This window comes from Chlorocebus sabaeus, chromosome 22, assembly GCF_047675955.1.
Source record: "Chlorocebus sabaeus isolate Y175 chromosome 22, mChlSab1.0.hap1, whole genome shotgun sequence".
In the NCBI taxonomy this organism is placed as follows: domain Eukaryota; kingdom Metazoa; phylum Chordata; class Mammalia; order Primates; family Cercopithecidae; genus Chlorocebus; species Chlorocebus sabaeus.
In genome coordinates, this window is record NC_132925.1 from 51,606,439 (window position 1) to 51,628,447 (window position 22,009).

General features: G+C 57.0%; 1 protein-coding gene across 11 annotated transcripts in view; it reads left to right on the plus strand.

The window, feature by feature from the left end:
• Nucleotides 1–22,009, plus strand: part of IQSEC1 (IQ motif and Sec7 domain ArfGEF 1) — a 391,698-nt gene that overhangs the window by 361,081 nt on the left and 8,608 nt on the right. For all 11 annotated transcript variants that reach the window (XM_038003508.2, XM_007985283.3, XM_038003511.2 and 8 more), the window contains 9 exons: nucleotides 2,576–2,737; nucleotides 5,312–5,434; nucleotides 6,967–7,133; nucleotides 12,079–12,218; nucleotides 12,679–12,708; nucleotides 14,252–14,377; nucleotides 15,905–16,004; nucleotides 18,245–18,406; nucleotides 19,138–19,314. In XM_038003508.2, coding sequence (XP_037859436.1) covers nucleotides 2,576–2,737; nucleotides 5,312–5,434; nucleotides 6,967–7,133; nucleotides 12,079–12,218; nucleotides 12,679–12,708; nucleotides 14,252–14,377; nucleotides 15,905–16,004; nucleotides 18,245–18,406; nucleotides 19,138–19,314 — 1,187 coding nt within the window. The remainder of the gene's footprint in view (nucleotides 1–2,575; nucleotides 2,738–5,311; nucleotides 5,435–6,966; nucleotides 7,134–12,078; nucleotides 12,219–12,678; nucleotides 12,709–14,251; nucleotides 14,378–15,904; nucleotides 16,005–18,244; nucleotides 18,407–19,137; nucleotides 19,315–22,009) is intronic.

Below are 22,009 nucleotides of genomic sequence, written 5' to 3' on the forward strand. Positions count from 1 at the left end.
AGTCACTGCCATGGGGGCCAGGGAGCAAAGGCCCAGGGATGCCAGAAGGTCTGATTTTTCAGAAGCCAGAAATCCAGATTTTTTGTGCACTCTTCCAGTTTTTAAATACTGGCAACTAACTAGAATTCTTTTTGTTAACAGTGTGTGGGCCAAAGAAAACCCAACTGTAGGTGAGCCATGGCAACCCCTCACCTGGAAGCTGAGGGAGGGAGAGAAGGGTGTGGGCTGGGGCTGGCATGGAGCAGGATGGTGAGGACCCTGAATCTGCTCTGGCCGTGGCTGTAGAGGCCTGGGGCATTGGAGCAGTTCTTGGTTGGAGACCCCCAAAGCATAGCGAGGCATGTGATCTTGTGAACAGTGAAATGCTGGTCCTTCCGTCCTGGGTCCCTGGGACAGGTAGGAACGGGGCCACTCCATTACCACTTCTGTGCCAGGACCAAGCTAGCTAGTGGTTGCTCCCTGCCACACTCCTGGGGACAAGCTTATGGGTGTGGCCGTCCTAGGGTAAAAATAGCAGGGTCACCTTGCAGCCAGGAGGCTTCCTTTCACTTGCACGTGGAAATACAGTGTCCACAGGGCGCTGTTGTCAGCCAGGAGCTGTGCGGTTATGGGGCGGGTGGACACCGGCTTTCATCTCCATTCCCCCAACCCTGGGGACAGAAGAATGCGGACCTCTACCTGCTGGGGCAAGGGGTCAGGCCTGGCCCCCCATTTAGGGGATGACCTGGCCGATTATGCCCCAGCACGGGTTCTGGGTGTGCCATGAGGCAAGGAGGCCCAAGGGCCCAAGCCACACTAGACCCCTCATGGACTCTTGAGGAAACACATGTCCCTGTGTCCCCAACCACTTGACAGCTGTCGGTGACTCTGAGGGCTTGGGCCAAGGGGACATGGAGCCAGTCTGGCCTGATGGCTCCATACAGCTCCCAGAGTGACCTGGCAAACTCCATGGAGAACACCCATCCTCTAGGGTCACATGTGTGGCCATCTTCAAAGCCCTCTCACACCAGCCTCTCTGTTTTTTTGTTGTTGTTGTTGTGGTTTTTGTTTTTTTTGAGACAGAGTCTTGCTCTGTCGCCTGGGCTGGAGTGCAGTGGTACAATCTCAGCTCACTGTAACTTATGCCTGCCGAGTTCAAATGATTCTCCTGCCTCAGCCTCCTGAGTAGCTGGGATTACAGGCATGTGCCACCACGCCTGGCTAATTTTGGATTTTTAGTAGAGATGGGATTTCACCATGTTGGCCAGGCTGGTCTGGAACTCCCGACCTCAGGTGATCCACCTGCTTCAGCTTCCCAAAGTGCTGGAATTACAGGTGTGAGCCACCACGCCTGGCCCAATCTCTCTCCTTTGACCACCAGGACCACCCTGCCAGGTCAGCCAAGCAAGAGACCTACCACAAGATGGGCAGGACATCTGAGGCCCTAAGGGAGAAGGGGCCTGCCAGGGCTCACACGGCCGGAGTGCCGCAGGGAGGCAGGGCCTGCTCCCAGGGTTGGTGTGAGCAGCAGGGTCAGTGCCGTGTCCCCACAGCCTGCCTGGCCCTACAGGCACCTGGCCAGGTGCAGACCAGGAGTGCTCTGGCCTGGCGCTAGGCCCCATCAGTCCATGACACATGTGCACCATGCACATCCCTGCCCTGGCCTGGTTCTGCACATAGCTTGGGCACCGAGAGGCTTGAACCAGTGGAATGATCCATGCTCTGGGAGTCCGGTCTCCAGTGGACACACTCAGCCCTGCAGGGCCAGCCCTGCCACTGGCACTGTGACCTCCAGCTAGAAACGCTGCCTCTCTGCACCTTCATCATTACTGAGTGCGTCATTGCAGGCATCTGACTACTTCCTCAGTGTTTACAACGGGGGAAACCAGGACCCCTGAAAGGTCGTATGGCTGTCAGGCTCCCGAGTCTGGGCTCCTGAGCACCGCAGGTAACCAGAGTGCTGACCTCCCGGAGTGGGATTTGAATGAATTAGTGTGCACAGGGCGCCTCAACAGCGGCGGCACAGAGCAATTGCTCCCCGCAGGTGCTGTGGTTGCTGTTCTTTATTACCCATTGGCAGACAGAGGGTTCCAGTCTGCTCAGAAGAGCAGCCTGGCATGGCGGCTTTCACGCTGAGGGGAGCAGAGATTTGGGCCGGACGGGGAACCCGGTTCTGAATGCGTGTGCGGGCATTTGGGGCCAGTACCGGGCAGCCGAGAAGGAGCTGCAGGCAGGGCAGGGGAGTGATGGTCCATCTCCAGCACTCACAGAAGCACCCCTGCAGCCAGCCCAGCCCATTCTTTGTACAAGGTCTGGGCGAGTCTAAGTGAAGGCGTTTGTACCAGGTCCCCCACATTTGGGTTTGGGACCGGGCAGGATGCCTGGAGCCCAGGGTCTTCCGGTGCCAGCCTGGGCTCTTGAGTTCCCACCCAGGCAGGAGATGGAACTAGAGACCCCTGAATGCCTACAGGGATGAGGGCCGGTGCAGGTGGGCAGGGAGGGAGAATGTCAACTGTCCACTGAGCGGAGATCCCCTCCAGATGCCTGGCTGGCAGCCGGGCAGCTGGGGCTGAGTGTGCCTCTCATCCTACCCCAGGAAGCCTGAGAAGGGAGTCCAGTACCTCATCGAGCGTGGCTTTGTGCCCGACACGCCCGTCGGGGTGGCCCACTTCCTGCTGCAGCGCAAGGGCCTAAGCCGGCAAATGATCGGCGAGTTCCTGGGCAACCGGCAGAAGCAGTTCAACCGCGACGTGCTCGAGTGAGTTCTGTGGCGGGAGTGGGACTTGATTCCACACGCGCCATCATGCACCCTGTGTTACGCATGGGCACACACAGGGTCAGCCCCACCCTACTTGCTGGGACATGTGCTGGGCACCCCCTTCTCTCTTTCTAACTCCTAGACACACACATGCAGATACCCCACATCTGTACAGCATGCAGGTGGGCACCTGCCCTCCAACGCACCATCCCACATGTGGACCCCACTGCCTGTCCACCCACCTTCTTTCAGGTACCCTCGGCCCCTCCTCCCCTCTGTCCCTAAGCACGGTTTATCCAACCTGGCACCAAGCATCACAGCCCTCAGTGACCCACGTTCCTGCAGCCTCTCATGGCAGGGCTGGCAGGAGCAGGCAGCTGGAGGTCAGGGCACCTCCTGCATGGACTGCATGCCCTGTCTGCTCCTGACTCGCCCCTGGGGAGAGCGGTCGGGAGCTGGATCAAGTGACCTGCCTCCCTGTGGGCGGCCTGTGCCACACTCTGCCCCTGCCTTATTCTCCTGGCTGGAATATTTGGGCTGTGTGTCCTACCCCCACCTCCTGATTCCACAGCTCCCCCCAGCTTAGAGAGCTGGTGAGCACAACATTCTCAGCTACTTGAAAGCCTTCTGAAAAATGGATTCCCAACTCCCTGAGCCAGAAGGGTGGGCCAGGAAGAGCATTCAGAGCAGGGTGAAGTGTTGGCCATCCAGAGGCAGTCCCTTCTAGCCGCCCAGCCCTGCCCATGTGCAGCCGAGGGGACCAGCGAGGGCTAGGGAGCAGGTGCCCGGGAACAGCAGCCCCTGGAGCACGAGGCCTCACGTTCCCTGGGGCTGGCCAGTGCGCCTGCGGTCTCTGCTGCTTCCCTAGGAGGCAGCGGGTGCCGTCGCCCCTTTTGTCTCATGGGTGGGGAAACCAAGGCTCAGAGTGGGAGGGGCTGGCCTGGGCACACACCCCCACATACACGGACTCACACACACAGGCACTCATGTAGTCCCGCCCCACACCCAGGAGGCTAAATGTGGCCAGCACATGGCAGGCACCAGCAGAATGTCTGTGTCCTTGGTCGGCCAAGCATGCACAGGCCGGGCATCTTTCTCCCTGCTCAGCACCTGGAGAAGCCTGCTGTATTGTTAGGGTGGCTACTGCCCTCTCCCCTCTTTGAAGCAAGCATGAGGAAAGGTCCGAGGATGAGCTCCTTGGTGAATGCCCAGCTCCAGCCCCCATCCCCTGCAGCCATTCCTGCTCCAAACCGGTTCCTGGTCCTTAGGAAATCCGCATATTGTTCTCCTCATTCAGAAAATAGCAGTGGCCTCAGGAAGTGGCTGGCTCCCCCGGGCCACCACACCAGGCATCTGCAGGGCTGCTGCTCCTGCTGCTCAGCAAATCCTCCTGCCTGCTCCCTGCTTGCCCTCTCCCCACTGCTCTGAAGCCACCTCCAAGGCTGTTGCCCCAGGAGGCCTTGAGCGCCCAGAGGAGGGTGGGAGCAGCTGCATCGCCCCATGTGGGGATGGCCCTGGGAGAGGGGTCAGGCCCTGTGTGGCCAGGCCTCTGCCCCATGGGAGTGACTGCAGCGTCATTAGGGAGCTAGGCCAGAAGCTGGAGCCTGCCCCAGGGCTCCTGGTGCACACCCCATCTTCTCTGTTCCAGGGTCACCATAGGAGGGACTGGAAGGGTGTGCCAGGGGCAGAGCCATGGGAAGAATGTAGAAACCATTCATCAGCCGCCCCTCCAGGCACTCCCCTGCAGATGAGGGTGCATGGCCCTTTCAAGTCCCTGGAAAAGCACCTGCAAAACCCAGCCCACCACCCCAATACTCTCCCCACAAGGGCTTATTCTGAAAGTCAACACCCTGGGCACCCTTTCTTCACTGTGAAAATGGCAGTGAACTCCCCGACCCCATGCAGAAGGAGAAGAGACTCACCGTAGCATCCACTGTGTGCCTGGTGAGGGCTATGCTTAAAAATGCTTGTCTCGGCCGGGCGTGGTGGCTCACACCTGTAATCCCAGCACTTTGGGAGGCCAAGGCAGGCAGATCACGAGGTCAGGAGATCGAGACCATCCTGGCTAACACGGTGAAACCCCATCTCTATAAAAATACAAAAAATTAGCCGGGCGTGGTGGCGGGCGCCTGTAGTCCCAGCTACTGGGGAGGCTGAGGCAGGAGAATGGCGTGAACCTGGGAGGCAGAGCTTGCAGTGAGCCGAGATCGCGCCACTACACTCCAGCCTGGGTGACGAACGAGATTCCGTCTCATAAAAAAAAAAAATTGCTTGTCTCTTGGGAAGGGCTTTGATCCAGATAACCATATGCTCTGCCCCGCTGGGAAAACTGCCCACATAAATATAGGCACACACGCTTCCCTACAGTTCCAGGGGCTTCACGGCTCCCCAGAAGCCTGGATGTCTTTTTGCTGCATTCTGAGGGCTCTTAGCTGATTGGTTGGAGTCCAGCAGGGGCCCTCCCTACCAGGAGGCAGCCCGTTCCCTGGGCTCCAGGCACCACCACCTGGGTGTGGGCTGGGTGTGTCACACCTGCAAGGGGTGCTCATGTGGGGCTGTCTGTCTCTATTCCAGCTGCGTGGTGGATGAGATGGACTTCTCTACCATGGAGCTGGACGAAGCCCTCAGGAAATTCCAGGCGCACATCCGTGTCCAAGGGGAGGCTCAGAAAGTGGAGCGGCTCATCGAGGCGTTCAGGTGGGGCCCAGGCTGGCTGGGGGTGCTGCATCGGGGGAGGATGGTGTCCCCAGCTTCAGGGCCCGAAGATGGACCAAAGACTGCATCCCCACCATCCCTAGACAGGGCCAGGTGTCCCTGAATGTTGCTTTGGGGGTGACCGTAGTGGCCCAGTCTACATTCCAGGCACTGTGTAGGGCTCCTTTCAGCCATTGTGAGGTGGTGGAGGTGGAGGAGACTGTACCAATTATTCTGATTGTGAAGATGAGGAAACTGAAGTTGGAAGAGGTTATGATTGCGACTGCTAGGATTCTGTCTGTTCAAATCGGGATTCTGAATGCTCTTCCTCCAGTTCCCCCCGAGCTCTGCATTCATCCACAAGTCCATCTATCTAGTCATTCACTTGCTCATTCACGAGGAGCCGCACAGTGACTCAGAGCACTAGCCAGACAGCCAGACGCCTGGTTCAGTCACCGACTCCACCACTTACTGGCTATGTGGCCCTGTGCTGGTTTCTTAACTTCTCTGTGCCTCATTTCTTCACCTGTGAAGTTGAATAACAATAGCACATATCCTACAAAGGGGTGCAAGGATGAACTGACACAGGACATGTGGGCACACTTAGCCAGTTCCTGACACAACAGTGAGCTCGAGGTCACTACACAGTCATCCATTCTGGGATCACGTGCAGACTGGCTGTGTAGGAGCCTGCATGTTCGATGCTGGGTGTGGGCAGCACAGGTCAGCTGCTGACCCAGCCCTCTGGGCTCTGCACTGGTGGTGGGGCCAGGAGGATTGAGGACACAGAGGGAGGACAACCCCAGGGCCCTGGCAGGAGGCAGCATGCACCTGCTTCTTTCCAGGACGGCTTCCTGGAAGGGAGGGCACTAAGCTGGGCTCCTGAGCCTCAGTCCTGGTACTTTGCTTGGCTCCTCTACTCCTCTACTCTGTCCCTGCCTCTTGTCACCTGCCCCTCCACGAGGTCAGCAGTGGAGGGGCCCCTGGAGTGGCAGTGGGAGCGGCAAGCGGGCGGATTCCAAGGCAGGGGGGTGTTCTTGTCCACAGCTGTTGAACCTGAGGCCCCTCAGTAGCCATGGCTGAGACAAGGCGAGGTGTTTCTCCCTCTGAGCTGGTGTGAAGGTGGCCCGGGCTGCTTTCTCCTCAGGGTCCCGGAGGGCAGGCCTGACACCCACTGTGACGTCCCCATTGCAGGCAGCGGGAAGAGGGGCCCAGCCTTACAGGCACTCACATCACATCTGTTCACATCCCATGGGCCGAATGTGGTGGTGTGGCTACTCTGAGCTCCTGGGAGCTGGGAAATGCAGTCCTCCCCAGGACGGCTGTGTGCCCGGCTATAATCCAGGGTAGGAGGGACTGCAGTAGAGAAAGGAGGGCGAGTGAGTAGTCAGGGCCACCTCCGACAGGCAGGCGTGATCCTCGCTCACCAGAAGCAGGAACTGAGGCTCAGCAGTACGTGACAGCCTCAGCTGGTGAGAGAGGGGCCATGTCACTTGCTGCGCCATGGCCCTGACACCCTCCCTCCCGGCCTGCAGCCAGCGCTACTGCATCTGCAACCCCGGGGTGGTGCGGCAGTTCCGGAACCCAGACACCATTTTCATCCTGGCCTTCGCCATCATCCTGCTGAACACCGACATGTACAGCCCCAATGTCAAGCCCGAGCGGAAAATGAAGCTGGAGGACTTCATCAAGAACCTCCGAGGTGAGCTGTCCTGGGCGGTCAGCCAACCACAGACTTGCTTCAGCACCTGCCCCAGCCAGGCCCTCCCCAGGTGTAAGGGCAGACAGGGACATGAGGCAGCCTCCAGCTGGGGAGCTGGGCTCCAGCATCCAGGGTCTGGCATGGAGGGACCTTTGGGGAGCACAGCACAGATGACTGGGAAGAGCACTGCCTTAGAGGAGGCCCTGTGGGACACAGGTTGCACGACACAGGCCGGGGTCTCGAGGTGTTGGGAAACCTTCCTCACGGAGAAGGTGACACTGTTAGCTTGCTCTTGAAGGATGAAACTAGCCTTTTTCTGTGTGTCTTTACCTAAAAGTATATATTTTAAAAGGGGACTTGATATCACTACTGTAAATGGAGAATGAGTAGCATTTGCCAAATGTAGAAAGTAATTATAAAAATAAATGCAATGAAAAGAAAGCAATGCTGCTGAGTTCTAGCCAGTGCGGCTTCCCACTGCTGGCGCTGGAGTACAGACCCGACTCCCTGTCCCCTGGGAGGTGGGCATGTGCTGGGAGGTATGGGTGCAGGGTCTGCGGGAAGCGAGGCCTCCTTGCGTGATCAGAGACGGGAAAGGAGCTAAAAGGCCGTGACCTTCCCCCAGGCAGCTCCGTGCCAGCCCAGTGTGTCCCTTGTGTGCCCCGAGGCCCTTGGAAGGAAGGAGGAAGGCACTGCATCCTTCAGTCCGTGTGGGAACCCTGGCTGCAAGAGCTGAGGGTGGGTTGAAAGGACAGGGACTGAGGGTTCCTTGGAAAGGGTGTCACTGTTTATAAAAGCAAAGAAGAGCCAGTGTGAGTCCAGCCTGGCTCTAAGAGCATGTGGAACTGACAAAGCTGTTCATTCTTAGTTTATTCAACAGTAGTTCTGCCGTCCCTTCTCCTTGGACAGGGTCACTGTCCAGGGAGCAGCTCCAGCTCCACTCCAGGGTCTTTAGGTGCCCTCCCGTTCTCCTGGTGGTGGGTGCCACTGTGGCAGGATCCCCAGGCAGCAGAGACCACAGGTAGATGGCACCTGAGCTAGACTCTAAGACCTGAGTGGTTCTGCCACCTCCCTTGGGAGGCAGGAAGGGATGCTGAGCAGGCTGGGGCATGGCTTAGAGCTCATGGACAGCCATTCCCTGCACCCTGCTGTCACTGCATGTGGCCTCTTGCAAGGTCTGAGGGGCATCAGGCCCCAAGTCCATCAAGTCTGTAGTTCCTGGGAACCAAGGCATCTTGAGAGCTCCTGAGAGCCACCAGTGGACACTTTGATGGTACAACAGATGCACTCCCAGGCCCAGGTGTCCAAGCAGCAGCCAGGAGGCCGGGGCCTCCTCTACATCCACCCAGGGCCTCTCTCACCCTGAGCCTCCCTTCTCATGGGGCCGAGCCTGTTTCTGGGATTCACAGACTCCCACGTTACACCTAATGCAGGCTGGCCACTCATCACCTCCAGGAAAGCCAGCTGTGTGCTGCATGCTGTCGGCAGCCCAGGGGGAGTTTGAGGGTCTCTGATTTGTTTTAATTAATTAATTTATTTATTTATATTTAGAGGTCCCTCTGGCAGCCCAGGGACAGTTTGAGGGTCTCTGATTGTTTAGACACGGTCTTCCTTTGTCACGCAGGCTGGAGTGCAGTGGTGCAATCATGTCTCACTTCAGCCTTGACGTCCCAGGCTCAAGAGATCGTCCTGCCTCAGCCTGCCAGGTAGCTGGGACCACAGGCGCGGACTGCCATGCCTGGCTAATTTTTAATTTTTGTTTTTTCTAGAGGTAGGGTCTCACTATGTTGTCCAGGCTGGTCTTGAACCCCTTGGCCTCAAGTGATCCTCCCACCTTGCCCTCCCAAAGTGCTGGGATTAAAGGCTAGAGCCACCATGCCCAAACAGGTGTTTTTTTTTTTCCTTACTTTAGACCCTCCTGCATGTCATCTGGAATGTGCTGGATGAGAAATAACAGGAGGAACCAGAAACGACTGGCCTAGAGCAGAGAAGGATTGGCGGGGCAGGGCTACTGAGCCAGGTGGTGGCCAGTCCATACCCCCATGGCAGTGGCTCTGTGGTTCCTGTCCATGGTTGCACCCAGTCCTGCCAGCTGTCTGGATGACAGGGTGGCAGGAGCCTCCCCACTTCCCGTGGAAGGGGCTGAGCACCCCATTCCCAAGGAGGGAGCTGCAGGTTCTGTCTCCCAAGCCTGGACTGTCCCCACCAAGTCACCCTTTTTTTTTTTTTTTTTTTGAGACGGAGTCTCGCTCTGTGGCCCAGGCTGGAGTGCAGTGGCCGAATCTCAACTCACTGCAAGCTCCGCCTCCTGGGTTTATGCCATTCTCCTGCCTCAGCCTCCCGAGTAGCTGGGACTACAGGCGCCCACCATCTCGCCCGGCTAGTTTTTTGTATTTTTTTAGTAGAGACGGGCTTTCACCGGGTTAGCCAGGATGGTCTCGATCTCCTGACCTCGTGATCCGCCCGTCTCGGCCTCCCAAAGTGCTGGGATTACAGGCTTGAGCCACCGCGCCCGGCCGACAAGTCACCCCTTTTCAGCCTGGAGCCCAAGGACGTTCTTTCTCATCTTATACTTCAGAAGGGGTGATCAGGGCTCAGAGAAGGCAGGGACCTGCCCAGGGTCACATGGAAATGGCAGAGGCAAGGCAGATCCCTGGACTCCTGCAACCAGCCTGGTGCTCTGTGCCTAGCGCATGTTCTTTCTGTAGGGATATCCTCATCCCCACCCCAACACACATCCTCTCTCGAGTGGGTCACCCCAGTTTGTCCGGTGGGTCCTGCAGCAGGAGAGCCCTGGGGGCTGGAGGACTGTGAAGGAGTAGCAGCTCACCATGGAAGCCAGTCCAGGAGTCTTTCCTTGTTATTAAAGTTGTTGAATTTTTTAGTTTATTTTTTAAATGGATATTCACATAGTTTGAAAGCCGGAAAGTAATATGATCCAGCAGTTGTGCTCCTTGATATTTACCTAAATGAACTGAAAACTTAGGCCCATGGAAAAACCTGTACACAGATGCTTATAGCAGCTCTATTCAAAACTGTCAAAACGTGGCAACCACCAGACGTCCTTGAGCAGGCGAAGGGATAAATAAACTGCATGCCTCCAGACAGTGGAATAGTGCTCAGCACGAAAGAGAAGTGAGCTATCGACCATGAAGAGATGTGGAGGAACCTGAAGTGTGTAGCACTGAGTGAAAGACGCCAGTCTGAACAGGCTGCGTGCTATGTGAGTCCAACTCTATGACATTCTGGAAAAGGCAAAACTATGAAGACAGGAAAAGGATGAGTGGCTGCCAGGAGCTGGGGGAGGGGGGATGGGTATGCGGAAATCAGGATTTTTAGAGTGGTGACGCTGTTTTGCGTGGTGCTATAGTGGTAGATAAGGGTCGTTCTACGTTTGCCCAAACCCGCAGAATCACAACACCCGGAGTGGACCCTAATCTAAAACGTGGACCCCGGGTAATGCTGATGCATCAGTGTGGGCTCATCATTGTGCCAATGGAGCACTCTGGTGAGGATGGCGACAGCAGGGGTGGCTATGAGTGTTGGGGGGTAAATCTGCCTTCTGCTCAGTTTTACTGAGAACCTAAAGCTGCTCTAAAACTAATGTCTATTTAGAGGAAAAAAAATACTGGAAGGTGCCTAGCAGAGTTTCCCTCCCACCCTACCCCGTGTGCTCAGGGCATAGCCTCTGCCCTTGAAGGTCCTCCATTTTGGCTTCTCCTGGCCGTGCCCCCTAGTTGTGCTCCTCTCATGCAAGTGCACATATACAGGAACGGTTTTACCCCCTGTTACTTTGCACCTTGCTTTTCTCACTTACTAAATCTAAGAGAAATGACCCATGTGCTTTACTGTGGCCTTCTTCACTGTTCCTGACAGATGCGTAGTAAGTAGTCTGTTGTGCTGATGTGGAATGATTGGTGAGCACTGCCCTGTTAATGGGTACACGGGTTACTTCCAGCCTTTTGCCATTTGGAAACAGTGCTGCAATAACCTTGTATGTGTCTCATTTCCCATGGGATAAGTTCCCCAAATGCAGTCAGTGTACCAGAGGGTGCTAGAACTTGTCATTTGGGCAGGCATTGCCAGGTTGCCTACCCCAGGTTGGAGCATCTCCTGTCCTGCCAGCCATCTGTGGGAGGTCTGTCTTCCCCAAGCCCTGCAGCCCTTTGGACTGCAGCCTGGCAGAGGGATGAGGCTGGAGCTCACTGCAAAACGAGTTTGCATTTCCCGCATGTACAAGGCTGTTTCTCTGCTCACAGCAGTTTTCAGAGTGGGGAGGAAGAAAGAAGTGGTGTGTGCTTGTGGTTAGGGCAGCCCTGGGTCAGAGCCCAGCCTCCAGTCTCTGCCCGGATGATGTGGGCCAGCAACAGCAGCCACTGCAGCACTCTCACAGCTCAGATGCAGAGCTGGGCATGCCCCAGGCGCCCCTCGTTTCCTCATGACAAGCCTGTGTTGTGGGCAACCTGTTTTAGAGGAGGACACCAAGCATGGGTGACGCACTCGCCTATAGTCACACAGCTAGTAAGTGTGAAAGTAGGATGTGGCCCCAGGTCCATCGGAACCCAAACTAACAAACCCCAGCCTCCCCACACCTCAGCCTCAGTCTTCCCATCTGTGGAATGGAGATGATTATACCTACTTTGAAGGGCTGTGGTTAGCATGGAGCAGGGTAGCATTTATAAAGCCCTCTGAACATGGCTTAGAGGTGGCTCAGACCCTGACACCCATCACCTACTAGTCCGGGTCAGATGTACTGGGCCCATTCCGGTAGGAGGACTGAGGAAATTTGTGTTGACTGAAAATGTCCTGTTGCTGTGGGCCCGCCCGGGAGTTCTTTGGTTCTGTTGGGTCTGGTGGAAGGTTCGCTCCTCTGATTTGCTTTAGAAACTGGTAAATCGAGTGAGCCTGGGGCCCACCCTGATACCCAGCTGCATCCCCTGCCCAGGTGTGGACGATGGTGAGGACATTCCCCGGGAGATGCTGATCGGGATCTATGAACGGATCCGTAAGCGAGAGCTGAAGACCAATGAGGACCATGTATCCCAGGTGCAGAAGGTGGAGAAGCTCATTGTGGGGAAGAAGCCGGTATGTCATGGGCCCTGGTACATGGTGGGCCCCAGCACCACCGGGACGAGGCTGCCTGCCAGGCCTTCTCACTCCCACCCACCCCACTCCATGTGGTCCCTTCCAGCAGGGCTGGTGAATTCTGCCAGCCAGGGCTTGGGTTTTTTTCAAGTGGCTCCTGTCATATTTGGGAATAACAGCTATTGGCTCTGCATTACAATCTGAAGAGAGCTGAGGCGCTTAATAATCCAGCAGGCCAGGGTTGTGCAGTGGCTGAGTTCTGGACCCCTGAGACTGGCAGGCTTTCCTGGGTGGTCCAGGAGTCCCCTGGGACCCCTCAGAGGTCTCTGCCAGAGCAGGTCCCCCACACACTGGCTGGGTGGAGCCCAAGGGGAGGTGTAGGGAGGGGCACTTGCAGCATTGACCTGGGCGTGGCTTTGAAACATGAACACCGTTTTGTTGGTTTCACATTCTCCCACAGATCGGATCCCTGCATCCCGGGCTCGGCTGTGTGAGTATTTCTCTGCTTTTACCTTTGTGGGTAGCCCACTGCCCTAGGGAAGTCCAGCATCAGCCAGTCTCTGGCTCCCCAGGCTCCCAGAGCCCGAGTGCTGGCTGCTTGAGTTTGTTGCTGGGGCGCTGAGGAATCAGGTGTTCATAATTACCCCAGCCTCAGATCTCTGCAGGCCCTGAGGCTGTGCTGTCAGGGGAGACTCCTGCTGGCTCTTGTCGGTGCCCTGTTGAGACCAGCCCCCAGACCCTGCGTCTGAAACAGACCCCGGTGTGTCCTCTGAGGCCCTGCCCTGTCCGCTACCTGACCCTGCTCTGTGCTCTATCCCCCACATCCCATGCCCCAGGCACTCCCAGTGCCCGCCTCCTCACCCCCAGGACCCATCCTCTCCCATAGCTTTGTGATGTGCCCACACGCCCCAGGGCACATGCACGTAGGGTGACCAGGCCGCTTGCCATGACCCTCCTTGTGGACTGGCCTTGTCCCTCAGTCCTGAAAGCAGCTCTGCCTGCCCTCACCCTCCCCAGCTTCCCCTGCAAGAGACCAGGCCCCTCCCACCTCCAGCCTGTGCTCCCCAACCCTGCCATCCTCTCTCCTTCACACCTTTGCAATCTGAGCACCCCAGGCTGGGCCACATTTTCCCCCCTCATCTTAACCCCCTGTTGTGCCAAACTCAGGCAGCCCTGGCCTAGAGCACGCCTGGCAGAGTCAAGCCCCTGGCCTCAGGGCAGTGATTCCGGGGATCCCACCCCTTTGACCGTCTCCCCTGTCCTGCATGAACCTGGGCACTCCCAGAGCCAAGCCCTGATGGTTCATCCCTCGCCCTGAGGCATCCGGCCTCAAGGGCAGCTGGAGCTATGACCATGTTGAGGGCTCGCGTGAGCTGTCAGAGACATGTTCAGGGCAGATGTGGGGAGTGGAGGACAGGGCCAGGGCAGGTGCCACAGAGTGTTGGCTGCTGGCTCAGGATTTTCAGGCATCAGGACAATAGGTATCTTTTATGGGGAGGCTTGGTAGGGTGGGAAAAGTCCTGGGGCCTGGAATTGGATCCTGGCTCTGCCACTTCCTGGTTTTGTCATTACTTAGCCTCTGTGCCTCAGTTTCCTCATCTAGAGTAGATTCTCTCTGTAAAGACTTTTTCAGGGCTTAGTGGCCTCATGTGTATGACCAGCACATTGCAGGGACTCAAAATGTGACTCACTATCTGGCCAGAGGCTCCCAGGTGAACTTGATAGTTTAAGAAGCCTAGTACCTGCCCAAAAGAATGGAAGGGGGGTCTCAGCAGAAGCAGGGGTGCGTCCCTAGTGCTTCAGGAGAGCAGACATAAGGGATTTTAAGTAGTGGCTCCTGAGAACAGAGTACGGGAAACTGCCATGAGCCAAAAGACACATCTGCTCTTCACTGTGTGTAAGGGAAGGCATTTTTGAACTCAAGGCCCACGTGCCAGGTTTCTAGCTTGAAGGGCTAGACTTATCCACTGTGGCTCCCAGGGCTCCTGGAGGAGAGCTGGGCAGCCGTGGCAGGACAGCCTCTCCCCACACAGGTGCTTTCTCTGCCCCACCGTCGGTTGGTCTGCTACTGCCGGCTCTTTGAGGTTCCAGACCCAAACAAGCCCCAGAAACTCGGACTACACCAGCGAGAAATCTTCCTGTTCAACGACCTCCTGGTGGTATGTGGCTCACCCACAAGGTGTCATAGCAGGGACCTCAAGCCTGAGCCCAGGGTCCGCGTCTGGCTGTCTGCATGGGGGAGATGTGCATGCATGTGGGGGTGCAGAAGGGAGGGTCTGCCTGGTGTCTGTCACACTGATGCACGTGGAGACAGACTTCATTGGCTCACGTACAGTTCCAGAGGGGGATCTTTGGCTTTAGTGCCAGCTCTTTCCAGAGCCTCTGCCAATGTCAGCAGCACTCCTGTGTGCTGTCTGCACCTGTACCTTGTGTGACGCTTCCTTGGGCAGGCCCCTTCCTCAGGCAGGCTCTGTCCAGGAAGGGAATGTGGCCCCAGCAGCTTCAGACCTGATCCTGTCTGCTGAGCAACTGTAGAATTCTCTTCTTAGACTGAGCAGAGGTTGCAGAGTTAGTCCTTGTTGCTGCACATCCCTCCCTAAGCCACTCCGGGCCAGGCAGGTGCAGCGCTTTCTGATTGGCTAGGCCTGGGTCCCAAGCCCCACCTCCTGGAACCCTGAGCTGGTCCCCTTAAGACCTATGGACTGAAGGAAATAAGGGCTGGAGGTTTCCCCAAAAGGAAACTGGGGCGCTCTTGCCAGAAAAAAAGGTGATATGGATGCTGGCCAGATGGGGACAGAAGTGCCCACTGCAGAGAGAAGGGAGAGTTTGTCCTTTGGATTTCCATACCATGCCATGGGCTTTCTTGCCAAAGATGCGCATGTTCTTGATTGGGTATGAAGACTGGCTACCCTTCTCTGACCACTGATGTTGAAATCAGACCTGTAGGTTCAAATCCTTTATGAAGAACTTCTGACCTTGAGCGAATCCCTTCACATCTATGAGCCTCAGTTTCCTCCTCTGTAAGATGAATCTCTCAGAAGGTGGCGGGGGTCCAGTGAGGTCCTGGACCTAAGACCCTTACATGGTGCTTGGCATGCCCTAGAGACCGGGGAGGTGTGAGCTCCCCTCTCCCCTCCCAGCCCAGCCTTTGGCTGCCACACTGGAAAGTTCCTTTCGTTACTGCAGACCAGGATAGCAGCCAAGGACCGTGGTGGGCCTGCAGGGGTTCAGGGATCACATCGCTAGCCCAGGGGCCAGTCTCCCTGCGGGCCATCACCAGGCATAGCTTCACACTCTAGCTGTTCCCAAGAGAGGAAGCCATGGCTTCTTCTCAAGGTCAGCGCTGCTGAGCGCCACCTGTCCATTCTTGCCCCTCAAGGTAGCAAGCCTTAGGTGTGTACACCTCACCTGGCTGTGAGAAGGCACTTGAGGGGACTCCGTGCTGTGACATGCCTACCGCCTCTGTGCCAGGATGTAGGACTTTGTTGCCAGCCAAGATGGCATCGGGGTTGCAGGGACAGGAACCGTCGTCCGAGTCTTGGAGTAGAAGGCCATGCCCTCCCCCCACGTGGGCTTGTCCCTGTCCTCCTGACTTTGAACTCCGGGAGGATCCTCTGGCCAGAGGTTGCACATAGTCACTGCCCCCCAAGGCACTGCAGCTCAGCTCTGTCTCTGCCTGCCTCCAGGTCACCAAGATCTTCCAGAAGAAGAAGAACTCGGTGACGTACAGCTTCCGACAGTCCTTCTCCTTGTACGGCATGCAGGTCCTGCTCTTCGAGAACCAGTGTAAGTCTGCCCCAGGGCCTGCCTGGAAGAGCACACGTCCCAGCTTACGCTCTTTCTCCTGGCTGCTTCAAGGACAGAACCCTGTGGGGGTTTCTACGCTCACCCCTGTTTTATCCCCAGAGAGCAGATTGCAGCTAGGAGCTCTGGTGAGCAGTGGGCACAGACCTTCAACAGACCCATCAGTCAGTTGAGCCTGATGTAATTACTAGTACTTCACTTCTTGCAGTGATAAGATTTTTAAATTTATGGCAGAAATACATTTATTTAAATAAAATGTTGACAGAAAAACATTAAATCGTATAGGTGATACGCAAACATGGCCCAGGACACAGGCAACAGCAACCCCTGAGTGTCCATGGAAGTGAAGAGCTGAGCCCCTCAGCCTAGGTCAGATCCCAGCTCTGGCTCAACTGCTGTGTGGCCTGGCTGTGCAACTCCACTGGCCTCTGTTTCCTGGGTCATAAAGTAGTGCCTGTGACAGGGCCCCTATCATAGCTGCCGGAACACAGTGCTTTGCAAGGGTTAATTTTGATGTCCTGCTGGAAGGCACTGGGTAAGGCCTGGGGGCCTGGGAGTTTGAGGGGCTCACACCTGCAGCACCCCACTGGATTCCATTTTATCTTGCTCCTTTCGCTCTCCACGGCTTCTCTTCCCCCTCCTTTGTCCCTTCCTTATTGGAGGCTGAGCCAGCCCTCCTGGGCTGGGGAGCAAGGGGCCACCTGGAGTGTCCTAGGGAAAGAAGCTGAGTGTCCCTGCTTTAGCAGTAGGGGTCCCTTGTCCTCTCAGAACTAGGCGTCACTGTCTGTCTAATCAGCCTTCCATCTGCAGGTTAGAACAGTGTCAGGGACCCACAGCTGGACCATCCAAAACCACAGGCCTTAGCTCTGGGGCTGTCTGTCCCCTTCCATCTTCAGTGGGACCAGGGACAGCCCGGCAGGAGCCCCTGCACTCCCTGTATGCCCTGCTCCCCACGCGCCCAACAAGGAGCATGGCGTGCCGGCCCTGGCTGCCTCCCCACCTCCTGCCATTCCTGTCCATCGCAGGCTGCAAGTCATGGCTTACCTTGGTCCCAGGGGAGACCAGTGCCATCCCCACATTGTCCAGACCAGCAGTAGCCCACTCTCTGAGATGGTGTCATTGACCCCTGCCCCCCAGGGCTGGGGTGGGAACTTAGTGAGATCCTGGCAGCAAAGCTCCCAGCAGGGGGCCAGGACCACTGTGGACTGTCAGGGCAGAGGCTGCACCTGGATCATGTCTGTGGTCCCAGGGCTTGGCCTTAGATCCTGGACGCTGGGTGCTGGCAAGAGCTAAGCCTGCAGCTTCTGTAGGAGATGCTGTCATGCCAGGGATCTCAAACTGGCAGCCTTGGAGGCAGGCCCAGCTCAGTTATGTTTTATATGGTTTGCATATTTTTTAAAAATTTGCTGAACCAGTCTCCACATCAAAATGTAGATATTGTGAAAATCAGAAGGTTTGGCGTCACTAGGCACATGTTCCCATGTGGCAGTAATGGGCTGCATGTACACCCATGTGCACACATATGCACACAGGAGCACTCTGCAGCTGCCCGCAGGTCCACCTGGCCCACCTGGTCTGAGCCAAGGTGGGATTAGTGCTTGGTCCAAGAACCTTCAAGCATCCAGTGGCTGATGCTTTGTCAGTGACTCCCACTGCAGGAGCAGCACTGACAGAAGATCAAAGCCCCAGGGACCCTGAAAGCCAGGAGGTGGCACCAGGCGGGTCTGGGCACAAGGTTCCTTGGCTGTGGAGTGCCCATAGTACACCCCATGGGAGTTGTGGGCCACAGGCCATTTGGGATAATATGGCCCTCACTGTTGTCCAGAACTGAAATGATTAGAGAAGACCCCCAACCTTCTCAGGACGCAACCTCTGTCCTCCTCCAGGATTCAGCACCTGGCAGAGTGCCCAAGGACCTGGAAGTCAAGGGCCTGGTCTCCACGACCTTAAGGTTGGGGAAGAATGGTGGCCCCAGCAGCCTCCCGTGAGCTCGGCCACTTTTGTCCCCAAGTCACATGTGGAGCAACACAGACCATCTTTCCCAAGTTGGGAGATGAGGTTGCTCTGTACCCCTGCAGCCTGCCACTGCCGAGGCTGGACTCCGGGCACTTATCCCAGGCTCACGCACAACTCAGCCCTACCATTGTTTCCTGACCAGAGAGAAGGTTGCAGAGAACACACTGAGACCCGTGGGCCTCCTCCCCTCTCGTTCCCTTTTGCAGACTACCCCAATGGCATCCGGCTCACTTCATCTGTCCCCGGAGCAGACATCAAAGTGTTAATAAACTTCAACGCCCCCAACCCTCAAGACCGGAAGAAATTCACTGATGACCTGCGGGAGTCCATTGCGGAAGTCCAAGAGATGGAGAAGCACAGGATAGAGTGTGAGTACCGGGGCTTGTGGACAGAAGGCCGAAACTTGCTGGCCACTGGCACTTGCCTCCCCATGTCATGGCAGTGACTTCTCCTGAGCCCACAGAGATGAGATGTCCCTCAGTCTTTTCTGACCTTCCCTATGGCCACGTGATGGGGCAGTCTGTGTGCCCAGGCTGCAGGAGGCACAGAGGGGGTCCATTCCAGGACCCGCCCTACCTGTTGCCTGTCATATGTCCAGCAAAAGACCCTGGCTCTCTGGTCACCCCGTGCACAAGAGCCTGCAGAGTTCCCAGCTGGCCTTTCTGCACCTCATCATCTTCTGCATCAGGCTCAACCCACTGATGGATCACACAGCCAAGGCCATCCTTGGCTGCAGGTCTACTCCCTGGAGGCACACGGGACTCCCTACTGCTGCCCCCTCTGTGGAAGGCCCTGGCTAATCCTTACTCATCTCCCAGACCTAGGCAAGTCTGTGCCTCCCTGTCCATCCCCGAGCCTGGAAGGTAACTGTCATTCCTGCAGGTCACAAGGCCCTCTGGCCTCCCTAGCCTTCCTCCTGGGATCTCCTTTCTGCTCTTTTGTCCAGGGTGGCCATCACACCCTCCTTCCCAGAAACAACCCTTCCCCATTCAAGGCAGATGGTGGCTCAGGACAGTGCTAGCTCCAAGCAGAAGGCCCCATCTCACACCCACTCTAGGCTGTGCTCCTCTCATCAGGCCACTCACCCTCTCTGTTCCAGCGGAGCTTGAGAAGCAGAAAGGCGTTGTGCGGCCCAGCATGTCCCAGTGCTCCAGCCTCAAAAAGGAGTCAGGCAATGGAACACTGAGCCGGGCCTGCCTGGACGACAGCTACGCCAGCGGCGAGGGCCTCAAGCGCAGTGCCCTCAGCAGCTCCCTGCGGGACCTCTCGGAAGCTGGTAAGAGCTTGGCCTAGAACCACCTTCCTAGCCCAGCGCATGCAAGACCGAGGCAGGGCGTCTGTATTCGGGGCATGCATCACGCGGGGCGGGGCCTGCGGTGAGGCCAGTGTGGCATTTCCCCTGACCTCCACCAAAGCAGAGCAGCGTCTGACAGCACAGAAAGGGCATCCCAAAAAGACATAGGAAAACAGGACCAAATTGTGAAAAAGAAAGGCATTGTATACGAATTAGCTGGGGAAGTCATCCCCATTTTCCCTTTCTTCTTCCAGGAGTTTTATTTACTCGTTTATTGATTTGGGAAGTCGCTCTAGCCCGGAGTGAGCCGGCGGCTGTGTCCCGTGCTCTCTGTGCGGCCGCGTCCCTGTGCTTCATGCTGATGAATGAACTTGCGCAGAACCCTCTAAGCTGTCTGGCGCCCCCTTGCCCACTGTCCCCGGTCTTGCTTTCCCTGCGGGGCCTCCTCTCCTGGGAAACCCGGGCCTCGTCCAGCCCAGAGGCCATTGAGCAGCGGCCAGGGCTGGCTCCGGGGTCCGGGAAAGCCTTGGTGGGAACTGTGATGTTGTGATTGTTTCTTTGTTTCTGTGTGTGTTTAATTTGCTGCCAGCTGTTTCACCCCCAAGCAAGCAGCACCCCTGAAACCACCTGCATTCCTGGGGGTGGGGCACTGTGAGCAGCAAGGCTCAGGGGCTTTTGCCAGCAGCCTTGGCCCAGCCTCTCCCTCGTGGAGCAGGAGAGACAAGAGCACGGGCCGGCCGACGGGTGCCTGCTCTTGCCGCTGCAGGCTGTGTTGCTGCTCAAGGAGTGTACAGGAGGGTGTCATACCCACCCTCAGCCCAACAACCTGTCCACCAGTCAGTGAGCTTCTCCTGGAAGGGGCCCCGGGGGATGCCTGGGGCTGCAGTGGCCCAGCTTGTCTCGCGCAGGTCTGCCCTAGGAGCCTGGTGTGCCTGTTTTGGGAAGACCCCCTTCCTGGGGTTGCCTGCCCCACCTGCCCCGCCTCAGGACTCCCTCCTGCACCTGCCCATCAGCAGCCTTGCCTCCCCTCAGCTAAGTCCCTCTCAGGCCCTTTGGAGTCTGCCCTTTTTTTTAAGTTGGATTTTTTCCTTTGTTTTCGTTTTGTCATTATTATTATTATTATTTGCCATAGTAAAAAAAATCAGAAATTCATCGCCAGTTGCCAGCATGAGGGTTGAACCCAGGGCTTCTCAACCTCGGCTTGATTGACATTTTGGGCCAAGTGACTCCTTGCTGGGCGGCCATCCCGGGCTTGGCAAGATGTTTACCCTCATTCCTGGCCTCTACTACTGGTTGCCGGTAATATCTTCCCTGTCATGACAGTCACTGATGTCTCCAGAAATTGCCAGGTGTCCCCTGGGGGGCAGAATCACCCCTGGTTGAGAACCACTGGTTTTCCCAGTGGCCTTGTGAAACACAGCTAAATGTCACTGGACTGCTTTGGGCCTCTGCAGGCTGTGGGCCGGGACCTCTGTTTGAGTTTGTGCAGTGTGGTGGGCCCTGCCCTCTCCCTCCCCTGACGAAGCTGTCCAGCCCCTCTCAGGCAGCAGCGGTTCTGCCAGAACCGAGGCCCTTGAGCCCCATCCACCCTAGGGCCCAGAGGTCAGGACCCCAGCCGTCCACCCTCTACCAGAGCTTGGGGGTTGGACAGCCACGTGCCGGGCCCACGTTCATGTGAGGGGTGAGCCCAGGGCCAGCTGCTTTCATGTAGTGTGACGATTGCTGTTGTCATTTAGGAATTCTGAGCTCAGAAGGACAATAGGGACTGAGACCCCGCCCTGGGCCTACCATTGAAACAAAAGCAGGAACAGATCTCAGAGACCCCCCTGTACCCAGAAAAGTTTGGGGGTGAAGTGAGGTGGGGTTTGAGTCCTACCATTGAAACAAAAGCAGGAACAGATCTCAGAGACCCCCCTGTACCCAGAAAAGTTTGGGGGTGAAGTGAGGTGGGGTTTGAGTCCAGGCAGCTGCCGAGACCCCAGGCTGGGGACAGGCCCCCTGTGATCTCCCATCGGGACAGGTGGGTGCTAGCAGCCTTCCTGGGGAGGGGCAGGGCTGGCAGCGGGAGAGGTCAGATGTCATGCTCTGGACCAGGTCGGGGCTGCAAGCTCCCCAGCGGCAGCATGGCCCCACCTCACTCACCACAGCCCTCACAGCACTGAGCCCGAAACACCACGATGAGCTTGTGGAAGAGGCAGGCCCGCAGGACAGTGTCCCCTCCATGGTTGGCACGTCACTGCTCCCAAAGCAGGAAACCCTGGGAGCAGCTGTCCCAGGTCTGCACTCGACATCCATCCAGGAGAGGACATACCACAGACATGAAGCCAGGGGACTGATGAAGTAGCCGTAGATGGTGCCCGAAGGAACCCATCCTCAGGAGCCTCCAGAAGCCTCTATCATGCCAAGGGTTAGAGGGAAGGGGGCTAGCACCGGCCACACCGCAGTGCATTGCCTGGTGTCTCAGGCCTGGTCTTCCTTGAGCCAAGACTCCCCACCTGGTCCTCATTCCAGTGGCACAAGAGCCCTGCTGACCCGAGACCAAGGACCCAGCAAGGACTGTGGGAACAGGGATCAACCGAGTGGTGGTGGACATTGACCAGTGGCCCCCAGTGGCCCTCCTGCCCCTCCCTGGCCAAGCTGCCCAGCTCTGAGTCCTTACGGAGAGGACCTGCCTGCA